General features: G+C 31.4%; 1 protein-coding gene across 1 annotated transcript in view; it reads right to left on the bottom strand.

Annotated features, from left to right (window-relative positions):
- Window positions 1-850: 850 nt before the first annotated feature.
- LOC106457323 (protein CBFA2T1-like) overlaps window positions 851-12,411 on the bottom strand; it is a 32,803-nt gene continuing 21,242 nt past the window's right edge. Inside the window, exons 2-10 of the mRNA XM_013916724.2 lie at window positions 10,444-10,557; window positions 9,155-9,402; window positions 8,234-8,323; window positions 7,394-7,581; window positions 6,646-6,887; window positions 6,138-6,202; window positions 5,350-5,560; window positions 4,153-4,343; window positions 851-3,157 (exon numbers count right to left, since the gene is read on the bottom strand). Coding sequence (XP_013772178.1) covers window positions 2,891-3,157; window positions 4,153-4,343; window positions 5,350-5,560; window positions 6,138-6,202; window positions 6,646-6,887; window positions 7,394-7,581; window positions 8,234-8,323; window positions 9,155-9,402; window positions 10,444-10,537 — 1,596 coding nt within the window. The 5' untranslated portion in view covers window positions 10,538-10,557 and the 3' untranslated portion in view covers window positions 851-2,890. The remainder of the gene's footprint in view (window positions 3,158-4,152; window positions 4,344-5,349; window positions 5,561-6,137; window positions 6,203-6,645; window positions 6,888-7,393; window positions 7,582-8,233; window positions 8,324-9,154; window positions 9,403-10,443; window positions 10,558-12,411) is intronic.

Below are 12,411 nucleotides of genomic sequence, written 5' to 3'. Positions count from 1 at the left end.
ATGATACAAAATACCATACGTTAAAACAAAAGAATCAAAATAAATTCTTCGATATAAAACAAATAATTGTCTGCGTAACAATTGCTTGAAACTTTGAAATCTTTATAAGATATGGAGGCTACCGACTTGGGGTAGGAATCTCATACTTTCTCATTTTATAGACCGTGATAGTTTCTAGCTCACAGCGAACTAATTGTTAAAAACATTGTAACAGTATTCCCAAAATTAGCTTATTTTCAACAATTTGCTGTATTTAAGTTGTTGTTGCGTTGGAATTAAATAAAAGAAAAACAACAACAGCAACAACATAAGATATAAAAACACAGTTTGGTGGTAACGTCATCTTCAAAACCGTATATTGAAGATAAAGAATTAAATCAAATAAGGAACTTTGTAATCGTGTATAATTTTAAGTCAAAATATCAATATTTTGAAATTTCCACAACGGGTATTGTGAGATTAGGATAAAACGTTACTACTGTTTCAGTTAAACTTTTCTTACCGGAACAACATTTCTGGAAATGATAGATCTTGTAGTTTTTAATGTTAGTTGTTTTTGTTTTAATTGTGTATCTCAAGAGGTGCAGGTGGGTGCTGTTGACTAGATACTTTCATTCTACTCTGTAAATTCAATATTATGTATGGCTAGCGCAGATAGCCCTTGTGTATCTAATATCGGAAGAAAACTAACTAGATATCTTCAAATATATATGTGACTTTAGGTGTTTTCCAAACTAAAATTATTTTTCTTACTTTGATAACCATTTGAATTTTCATTATAAAAATAGTAACACATCTTGTTCAGTTTGTACAGTAACACGTTTATTCTAAATAAATAATTAACGAAATTTTCCCATACATTTTCCAGAGACTAAGTCTCTCATTATATAAGAAATTTGCTTTGGTATTTTTTTTAAGGTACGAAACGGATCTTACACATTCAGCTTTATTCTGAAACACTTTTCACCAGCTCAATTTCTCCTGTAAACTATATTTGCAATAATCACTAAAACATCTTTAGATTTCACTTGCAGAATTGGACTGAAAATGTACTGTCCAATGTCTCCCACGAAAAAAAAAAAAAACTCTTCACTACAATAATTCATCATCATTACAAACTATAAAGAGTCATCTAGTATTTTTTTTGTTTTTTTGCCTGAAGTGTAAGAGGTTAACATGAGTAAAAGTTTTAAAACTAAATTGATGCTTTGGTACAATATAACTTCTTCCATTATTTTTGTAACTATGTTTACAATTTACATGGCACTATGTGTCAGTAATACTGTATATATAAGAACAAATACAAAATATAACACTGTTTCGACTTGATACAAAATACCATAAATGAAAACAAAAGAATCAAAATAAATTCTTCGATATACAACAAATAATTGCCTGCATAACAATTGCTTGGAACTTTGAAATCTTAATAAAATATGGAAAATAAAAAATGAAGAAACACGCTAATTCTAGATTCCTTGAATATTCGAAATGAAAATTCATGCGAGATTTCAGCAAAGGGGAAATATACTGAAAATACTTTAAACTATACAGCATCTAAGAGGTGATGAAGGAGTACATTTGCCAAAAATAACTGGACATTTTTTGCAGGTTCCTTTTCTTCTCTACATTTACTGGCTCATACATTTCCAGTATAATTAATTTAAAGAATACGTGATGACCACAGAAGTACCACTACTATTGTGCGGCCACCTATGGAAGTTATATATACACAGCTCTGTGAGACTGTCATAATAATTTCGTCCTGAAAAGATAAAGCTAGTCTTTCTTTTTATTTTAACCCTATTATATTTTCTTTAAATAAAATTGCATTACTATTGTCCTAAATAAATACATTCTCAAGCTTCATACCACAATTTATGTGAATTTGTATTTAAAAGTAAACGTGAGATTGATGTCCTCTTAAAATAAAACAAAACAAAATAATGCAGACTTTTTTTTCTTCTACTTCAAAATAAAATATCATAATGAAACGGTAGAATTGTTCTATACAACTTAACTGGAACATAAAATCGGAGAACTCCCAACACATCTTCAACACTTGTATTCATCTGCGAGTTTTGATTTTCGGCAAAGACTGACTAGAGTGACTCCACCATGAGGATGCTTTCAGACTAATAATGTTAAGAGAAGCATGACTAGGGGCGATGTCCTATATCTAACATACTTACGATAAACTCGTTTTCCTGCACCACATAGTACTAGGACTATAGGATACTGCACGTACATTAATGACTGCAGGAAATTACTGAGGGATGTAGGGCTACACGTGTACATTAAAACAAGCAAATTCCGGAATAAATACAACTATGAGCAGATAACAGGTTCTATCACGAGATGATGGTGATGAATATACTATAATCTATGACACTGTACAATTGAAATATGTGTAAATGACCATCAGTTAATCATGATTAGACTCAACGCCAACCAGCTTTGGTTGAGCTTAATATCAGCTAACCCTGATTAGACTCAATGTCGAACTAAACAGACTGTAGCGCTTACATAAGCTAACATATAATTTGTCAACCACGTCTTATTTAGTGGACATTTGTTTAAATGTTATTAGACAAACAATATCCAAGTATACATCAAATTCCTCATTTTATCCATCTTTGTGGATTTAGGAGAAGAAACTGTATTAGCTATATAAACATCCTTTTACTTCTAACTTGAATCAGTTAACAAAATTACCATACTAATAAGCATGTTTAATTAAATATCTTTATGACTTTTTGCTAATGTTATTGTCTTGACACAAACATTACAACGCCGCACGGTGATATTGTTATGTTCAGAATAAGTATAAATTCTTTTCATTCTCGTTTTCTCTTACAATGAACATGACTGAGAAGTGTAGCTCCTTAATTCACCGGCTTTTCTGCTCACTCACAACTGTAGGGCTACGACTTCTCTTTCCCGTTGGAGTTGGTGTTGTTGAAGAGATAGTAGTCGTACTGATAGAGACTTGTGTAATATGACTTCCGCCTGAAGTGACCGTTGCTGGACTTGATCCTTGACCGCATATTCTATGGTGATTCTCCCAATCCTTGTGTTGACAGAACGAACCACAATATCTTGCTACATTACATCCACTGCAGGTCTCGTTAGCCTTTCTACCGCAGTTCCAGCAGTTCTGAAATACATCAACAATAAATCTGAAATCATATTTAATATATTACTGGAAGCTTTACACATAGATACACGTCCATTGTTAAGAACCTAATCTGGAATCATAAACTACAGTCTTTAAAATTAGTATGCAAAGAGTTCGCGTAATTTGATTAGAAGTGTTAATTCTAAACGATTTCTATGTGGCACTCACAAGTCTCTACTTCTCTGTTATTTGATATAAATCGTTTTATTTATTTTTTTTAACGCATACATTTATCTTTATTGAACTTACACCAACCAATATTTTCGTATGTTATTTCAAGCTTAGTAAAACTGTTAAAAGTTTCACATGAAAGGAACTCTGAAGAATTCCAAAGTTTGTTGTTTGCGGGGGAAGGAGGGAGGATAGATGAATGTACTGTTCCAAACGAATTGTAATTAACATTTTCGAAAGATATCAGAATATCACTATTCAGTTGAAAAAATCTGCGCTTCAACATATTCATTTCACCTATCAATCCACATTTAAAAACAGTCTTTGAATTTTCTGTATCGTTTTTGTTTAGTGGATGATTATAATTAAAATTCACAAAGGTAAGTTCAAATTCGCAACAAAAACTCAGTTTTGTTTCTGTTTTGGATTTTAAATTTATTTTCATCATTTTATATCAGGAATTTGAGTTTTCGTCGCACATATTTCTTAAAAATTTCTCTTATATTTCATAAACCTTACTAATTTTCCCAGGACAGCATTTAATAGGAGTGTAAATATTGACATGTTTTTTTTATTACCTTGAACGCTTAAATCTTTTTTCTTTTTTTACCTTTGTATATAATACGTTGTAAATATAACGTAAATAAAACATTTAAACAATTTATGGGGTACAGGATGTCATAAACATTATTATATGAAAACAAAGTAAACCCATTGGAGGTGGTTGATCGACACAGAAGATGATAATGAACTCCAAGAACTGATACAATGCGTCTTTAGTTCTTGGGCATTATTGCACATACCTCAGTACAATCTTCTTGTTTATTGGCATTGGATATAGCTTCTTCTGTTGCTTGACGCTTTGCTTCTCCAACTAGCTTCTCCATCTTTGCCCTTTCTGTTGCTACTAGTTCGCTTGCTTTGGTTTCTGCTGCAGAAACGGCCTTCTGTAGCTCAGCAACAGCTTGTCGCTTGACTTCATTGACGGCTTCTTCTGGAATCAAATGGATGGAGTCATTTTGGTGAACATGTGTCCTCATGAAGTCGATTATTATTGGCAGGTACAAGAAGCGTACTTGAATTTATGTATTTGTTCAGATTCGCAATAGGAAAGTCGATAAAGGCCCGCTATACCTTTAATCATTTTATTAGGTAATTAGAGGATTTCATCCTCCCAACAAAAGAATCGCCGATAATGAAAGCATTAAATATATCACAATAGTTTTTCTATTCGATCTTAGTAGTAAATTCTCCATTTCTATTCTACACTTTTCACTAGTTTACTTGTAAGTAGTAGTTTTTCAAAACTATTAAATTCATGTCACCATTTAAATTTCAATACAGAAAAAATAATATAAACCATAAGCTCACTGTTATTTTAATCACGTTATATTGTTTGACAAGCAAATATGCTTACATTATCAAAATGGTGTGCAAAGCATATCGCTGTATTTTATACTTGCGGACTTAAATCATATAACAAAGCAATAGTACATGTACTATTTCACTAATATGACTCCATTGCTCTTGGGTTATATTGTACTGCCAAGATTTTTATTGCCATGCTTTTGTAAATGTTATTTTGTTCAAGTTACGATGTCTTATTGCTTTCTATAAAGTACGTGTAGTTTACCCGAAAGGGGGCCGAAGGCCACCTATAGGGATAATCTGTTTTAATGATTCGCACCACTATACAGTAGTGTGTTGTCTGTCAGTCAGTCAATATACACTAAAATGACATCATATAAGGGACGCTTAACGTTGCAATTTGTACTGTCGTGATGTCAGTAAAACGAGCGCATGCCATGAATCACGAGAATAATAATGCACTCTGTAGGCTACAACGCAGCAAGGCATATGAACTTCAATACAAAAATAAAAATATTTGTTACTCTTAATTTTGGTTTTATTTACTATTGAAACAGAACACTTTCGGGGACCCTGCTGAAGTACATTTAATTTTACCTGTACATTATCGAAACGTTTTTGGCGTTAAGTACCTGCTCGTCTTCTAACTTCTGATACTCTTTCCTCGGCAGATTTATAGTGAACCATGATATCTCCAGTCTGTTTCTTTAACTCAAAATCAGATCCATCTAGGTGTCGTCGGCCCCACAAACTAAATTCACCTCTATCGACTTGACTCCGTTGTTGCAAAATGGCCAGAGCACGTTTGGTCTTCTCCACCATTCCCAAAATACAATTAAGCATCTGCAAGAATAGGATATTCATACTTTAACTCGCATTTATTTATATGAGTTCATTTACGAATTTTAAAACAAAAATACTTCGAGCTAAGATACAGTGTGATCACGGTATTTTGAATAATGCATAACTTACAAATATGTTTAAAAATAATTCTACCGTTTATTTAGGTTTATGCATGATAATGTAAAAAAGCTCATCTGATGTGCCCGAACCAAACTAATAATAGTCTGCTTCATAATAATATTGTTGTTGTTTTTACTTATTTTAATATCTCAATCTTGCTTAAAGTGAAAATAAATTTTAGCTTCTGAAGTAATGTTTCGATAAATGAAAATGAACCAAAATAAATGCCTGAATCAAAGCCCAAAATGTCACGAGTTGTTATCATTGTGTAAGAATTAATCTCATCTAACACTTGTCGTATTTTTGATCATTACTTTTAAGGCTCCTGATCAAGAAATACAAAGCAACAGATTGCGCGAGCAAATAATACTTAATATTCATGGGTTGATGGTCAGATCATGCCACAGTAACAATTTGAAAACTGGTATCAGACACTGATAAACGTAGTTATACGTACCGTATGAATATTCTTCCATTCTTCTTCCATCTCTCTATCCTCAACAAAATCCCTGGGTAAGGTGCCTGAAGAAACGAGAGAAAAACATTTAGATGAGCAACTTGCTTATGGATTTTACTGAAGTCGTTTCATCGTTATAAAAATAAATCTTTTTTTCTATTTGTACGATTATTAATTACTTCTGAGTACCAAGTTTGTAGTTTGTGCAGTATTTGTAATATGTAAGTAAAACTTGCAACTGATACATATAAATTGTCTTTGTAGCAAACTTGTTTCCTTGAAAGTTTATTTTAATAGTAACGCCTATACATCAGTAAAAAGGAAAGTTGGTTTTTTTATCGAAATTTCGTAATGTGAAATAGTAATTACAAGCTGCCTTAAAAGTATCACTTATCTCAAAATTACCGTGTTTTATTTTTTTGCTAAATTGTTTCATATTATAAATACTTGTCCAAATCATGTTAAATACAATCTAATTTAATTTAACTTCGAAATAAATCAAACTCACCATTGTAAGGCCTATGGAAATCTCTCTCAAAACGTTCATATCGCTCATAACGATCCCTTTCTCTTGTTCTGTACATGTTTCCGGGCTCATCAAACCGAAAATTCATACCCGGATGAATATGATTTTTTGTTCCCCCAGGGCTTAACCTCGACCCCATTGTAGGACTGGGCAAGGGTTGATGTCGTTTTGCTGATGGTGGACTTTCTGACATTCTATCGCTGTAATCATTTTCTTTGGATCGTCTGTGAAAATAGGTAAATACATTTCACCAAAAAGAACTAAAATCAATACTTAAATAAAAATAGCTTATACGCTTTCGTACACTATATCTTACAATGTGTGTTTCATTTCGTATGAAGTTAACCATAAAGCAATTAATAACAGTTTCCTGAGGAAAACTATAAGAGAAAAATATATGATTTTAGACTGGTGAAATAAAATTTTATTGCACAGAGTTTAAAAATGCAATGTGAATTTTAGTATTATCAATTTAAAAATTTCTTATTATTGCCTTCCGTACTGTATAAAGTTAGCAATATATTTTGTGGCACATATTTTATATTAGAGATAACCCATTGCATAATGTTGTCCTTCGATTGGTCAGCGGTAAGTTTACGGCTTAAAGCGTTAAAATTAAGGGTACGATTCTTCGCGGGAACAGAGTGCAAATAAAAGTTAGCATGAAAAATTATTCGTGTTATTAATCTCAATTAATATAATTCAGCTATTATCATTTTTATAATCTTACCCATCTGAAGGACTGCGTCTTTTCCCATTTTCTTTTGTCTCCGTTTGAAATATTTCTAAAGGTTCACCATTAAGGGGCACTGAACTATCAAGCAATGTCTGCTCGTGCTGCCGAAGGTACTGTTGAGGTGATTGTTTGGCATGTCTAGCAAACTGTAAGAGTTCAGTCTGTAGCAATGGTAGGTGGGACTGAAACCAGAACCCAGACATTAAGTTAGAGGAAATAGACTAAAATTATGATCTTATGATTTCCACCAAAGTGAATATAAATCAAGCCGAACGTTTCGGATAAGTACAAGAGAGAAAAATTTAACTTCTTTAATATTTCCTAGTTGCATTGTTCAAAAAGTACGTTTTGAAACAAACATGACAAACTTAGTTTATTTAAAAATCAAAAATTCAAAGTAATTATTCCTAAGTTCTTCAATACGTTTTTTTTAATATTACATGCTGATTAATGACTTTTTCAGGCAATTACTTGTAATAAGGAAGTAGCATTAATTAGTCCTAATTACCATGTAAATTAAAAAATCTCGTATTTAAGAATTCAAATATAGAAGTAAATGTATTTCAAAAGAATATATGCGTTTTACGGTTAAAATCCCAGTTTAAGTTCTAATTTTCACTCAATATAACCGTGAAGTAGCAATAAAGTAGATGCAATCATTAAAGATTTATAATTACAAAGGTTTTGGCCGTTGTAAGAAATTTTTATGTAACTGAATGCAGAAGATTAATCTGGGATTCAAATTAAGTGATTAGTAGTACTATGCATATCATTCTATATCTTACGAAATAGAAACTAAATGAAAATCTACAATAAAATATGACTTAGATTTACCTTAAGGAAAGGAATGACAAAAGGACGAAGAGGATAATTCGTCACTTCCTGAATCTTCTGATGGAATTCTTCAATTGTAATTGAGGAATTCTACAAAGTCATTGAAGTTTTATTTAAAAAAAGATACTAATTTCAATGGAGGAATTACATAAACACTTTGAAAATTGTATATTGAAAATACCAATTAAGAAAAAATATGTTGTCCATTAAATGATTACTGAAAGATGAACGTTGCTTACTGAGTAGATCCTGATCTAAAGACAAATGTAAGTACAAATTACATTTTAAATGTAATTAATTTTTCTTGTCTAAATGATCTATATTTTTTATGTGCAATAAATGACTAGGTATTATTAAGTGCCACAGATTATGCTCATGCGTTAGAAAGAAAACTTTACAATCTAGTAGCTTTTGAAATTCTGTATGAAGTTCGCAATATGTTTTGTAGCCCATATTTTATATTAGAGACAACCCATGATTCGGATAAGTAACAATCTGCCTTTGAAAGAAGATTTTCGTAGTACTTGGGAGACATAAACACTTGGAATTTAAAATTCAATAAGACACATGAAAATAGTTTAAACACATTAAAACTGATTTAATAGCAAGCTTTCGGTTTCATTCTAAAAACTCTTCAGGCCAACTGAACATGTTAGAGAATACGGTTCAACATAGTTTTCGGTTGGCCTGAAGACTGTTCTAAGAATAGAGCCAAAACTTGCTATTGTAATAGTTTTAAATCCGTTTTATGTGTCTTAATACTGTACTTGTTTCAAAGATCCTGTTACATGACTATGATGAAAAGTGATTTTGATCCATAGTAAAATAATACGCAATTAAAAGAAATAAGTAACAGGTTATTTTAATTTCATTATTCTTTCGTGAATGCTGGTGTTAAATAATTGTAACGTATATACTTACTACAAGTCCCAATATAAGATTATGTACTCTTTCTCCAACATCAGGAGATATATCACTGCCGAATTGCTGAAGAGTGGTAAGAAACCGTCTGAGTTTACAGAGCTGACGGACACCAGAAGAATTCCCATCTCCCTGACTGGTCATAGATGCAGTTGAAGGTATAGGAAAGTTTGAAGCATGACTTACGACTGGAGGAGAGGGGGTCCCCCCTACAGTGGAAGCATGAGGAGAGTGATTGCCATTCATGCCTGTACACATATAAAATGAAAAGAAAAGCAAATAATTAAACATGTTAGTTGCTTTAAACAGTATATTACAAATTACAATTTCCTAGTAAAATATATCTAATCATTTAGAAACTAGTGAAAATATGAACCTAACACTTAAAAGAAAATAGTTTAATATCTGTCATAGCCCATTACTAAAAAAAATATTTCATCCAATTTATTAAAACGATTCAAAAATATCCGAAAATGATATAAGTAACATTCACAGTCATTTAAAATTTGTTTTCCTTTAAGAAATCCTCACAAATTAATGCAATTTTCATAAAATCTTCATTTTTCAAAACTTGTATTTGATTTTATCTCATGCGCAGTTTTGTAGAAACAACTAAATTTTGAATGCAATAAATTCTTAACTTTTCCTTATTTTATTTTCAGTTGATTCTGTTCTCGTGTTTACCTATTTTGCTAATATATATAGAAAATCAGGCAGGCACAAATTTTTCTATACCTTCTAAATGCTGGTTACATTTCTAAATAAAATAACTTATTGCTGTTATGTATATAAGTGCTTAATATTGCAGCTAATATGTGAAAGCATCCATCCTTCTTTATTAAAACCTTGTTTATACTTTATTCCACCAGATGGCAGTAGCCATACTTAAAAGTATAAGTGTCTGTTGCGTAAGTTTGGAATTCACGCGTCATATTGCTTGTAAATGATATCTTTGGAAATAAAAATGTTTTTAACGAATTTGAATCTCAAACGTTTCTAAGCATATGATTTTATGCAATATATATTTCAGAATCTTTTATTTAATGTCTAAAATATCTGTGTGTATTACGTTTTTAAATAGGAGTTAAAAAATAAATCGATTTTATATAATTAAGAAAATTGAATTTTTTTTCAATATAAATGTAGTGTTCTTTCAAAGTTTGAAATCGAAACACATTTCTCTTACAGGAAACGGTAATAAACTACTTATTTCATTACAAGTTTTATCCATGAACTTAGAAATTAGGTTTCAGTGAAATAAGTAATGTGAGTTCAACCACAAAACTTACCATGTGCAGCTACGACTTTGTGATTTATTACTGTTCCTGCTATATTTCCACTAGAGGCCGACACCTTCACGTTACTGTCTGGAGAATCAGGCATATTCGTCGGATCTGATATTTCTGAAAGAAAATGCTAAACTATTTATCATATACAAAATAGCTTTCTGAAAAGAAAAATAGCCTTGAGTCACATGATAGCCCAGAAGGCTATGATAATAATTTTCTGTATTGCAGTATATGTCATTGTTCTATTGCATAAAGAGTAGCTTAAAATATAAATTTATTATGTATCATGGGTGATCCTTGAATAAATATTTTCTTTTGTACAATCAGTTTCATGCATTTTTTCCTCTTCTTAAGAACTTTCCATTAAACATGTCTGTTACTCAGAAGTGCATATTCAACTATGCAATAGCTTCTGCTAGGTGATCTGCTAAAAATTGTACAATAATAATCACAATTAATAATAAATAATGTTAATTATGAGCAACAGGCAACATATAAGAAACGCCAATAAAAAATCATGAAATTTCCTATTAAGCCTTTGTAGTTAAAATGAAGATGCAAATATAATTTCTGGCGATAATTTAATTACATTTCACTACGAAAGTTTTATCATAATCTAAACTTTACATAAACTTGATATAAGAATTAATAAATGGCATAACAAATTCTTACGGATCATATAGGAAAAAAAGTGAAATATACGTTGTAAAGTACAAAATGATAAAACGTACTTTCTTCAAGGGCGAATATATAGTAGCTTATTTGTTTCCTGAAAGGTAAGCTGTGAAGTTTTGTGAAGGACTTTCCATTTTCAGAGGAGACATGCTCTTCAACAAAAAGTCCATAACATACCAAGTCTTATATCATGAAAAAGAATTAATGCGAATGTTTTTCCTACTTCAGGGATAATTCGAACGCGTTTTGAAAGTCACTGCTGTTTCAACGGTTTTCCTGGCAGTTTCACAAACATGTTTCTTTTTCAGGGATAACTCAAAAATCTTTCAAAGCATCTTTTTCTTTTCTCTCATCAGGGATAACTCGAAAGCTCTGGAACAGCGTTCCCTTGCTAGCTTTAACTTATGTGCTTTCGATGAATCATTTTATTCTCAGGAAATATTCAAAGTGTGTTTTCAAAATGACCTCCTTTTACCATGATAATACGCCCCAGAAAAAACAATCTGATGCTCGCATGACATGTTTAATAGATTGAACTAATTTTTCTCAGCAAGAAAGATTCAACTTAAATCGAGTGTTTTAACCCAACTTCTGAGTTTATCACTATGTGACTAGTTGTTTCTGAATGATTATTAAGAAAATACGAAAGCTATTCTAATGATATATATATTACTAATATATTTTTTAATAACAACACTGTTTAAGCACAAGAATGTCACTGTCTTTTTCCCTCCATCAACTTGAAAAAGATAAGACACAAAATAGCTATTTCTTATTTTTATTATAAGAATGAAACCATCAACAGGTTACCCTGGGCTTTGCGTTTTGTTATTTACTAGGAGTGCTACTATTTACTGTGAAGTTTAATTTAAACTAGTCTTTGACATGCTCATATATGATCTTTACACAAAACGCCCAAGGAAAACGTATCGATTTTGATTATTAATTAAGATATATAAAGTGTTGTAAGATATGGCACACTCAGACGTATATTGCGCATTAAATAATCGATCTTATTTTACGCATGCGCAGAACGAAACAAGAAAATAAATTATTAACAGAGGGAAGTGCCTATATAAAGAAATTATAATAGCACGTTAAGAAATTAATTTCGTTTAGTGATTACTTTATTCCATAAGCGCAATCAATAAGATAGACTCATTAAAGTTGGTAAGATTTATAATTTAAATTAGGCTGGAATTAGTTAGCATTCTGTAAATTGCTCCCCAGTGGCACGGTGGTATGTCTGCGGACTTACAACGCTAGAAACCGGCTTTCGATACCCGTGGTGGG

The sequence above is a fragment of the Limulus polyphemus genome, unplaced genomic scaffold, assembly GCF_000517525.1.
Source record: "Limulus polyphemus unplaced genomic scaffold, Limulus_polyphemus-2.1.2 Scaffold16, whole genome shotgun sequence".
Lineage (NCBI taxonomy): Eukaryota > Metazoa > Arthropoda > Merostomata > Xiphosura > Limulidae > Limulus > Limulus polyphemus.
The sequence above is the reverse complement of the archived record's forward strand: the minus strand, read 5'-3'. Positions and strand labels throughout refer to the sequence as shown.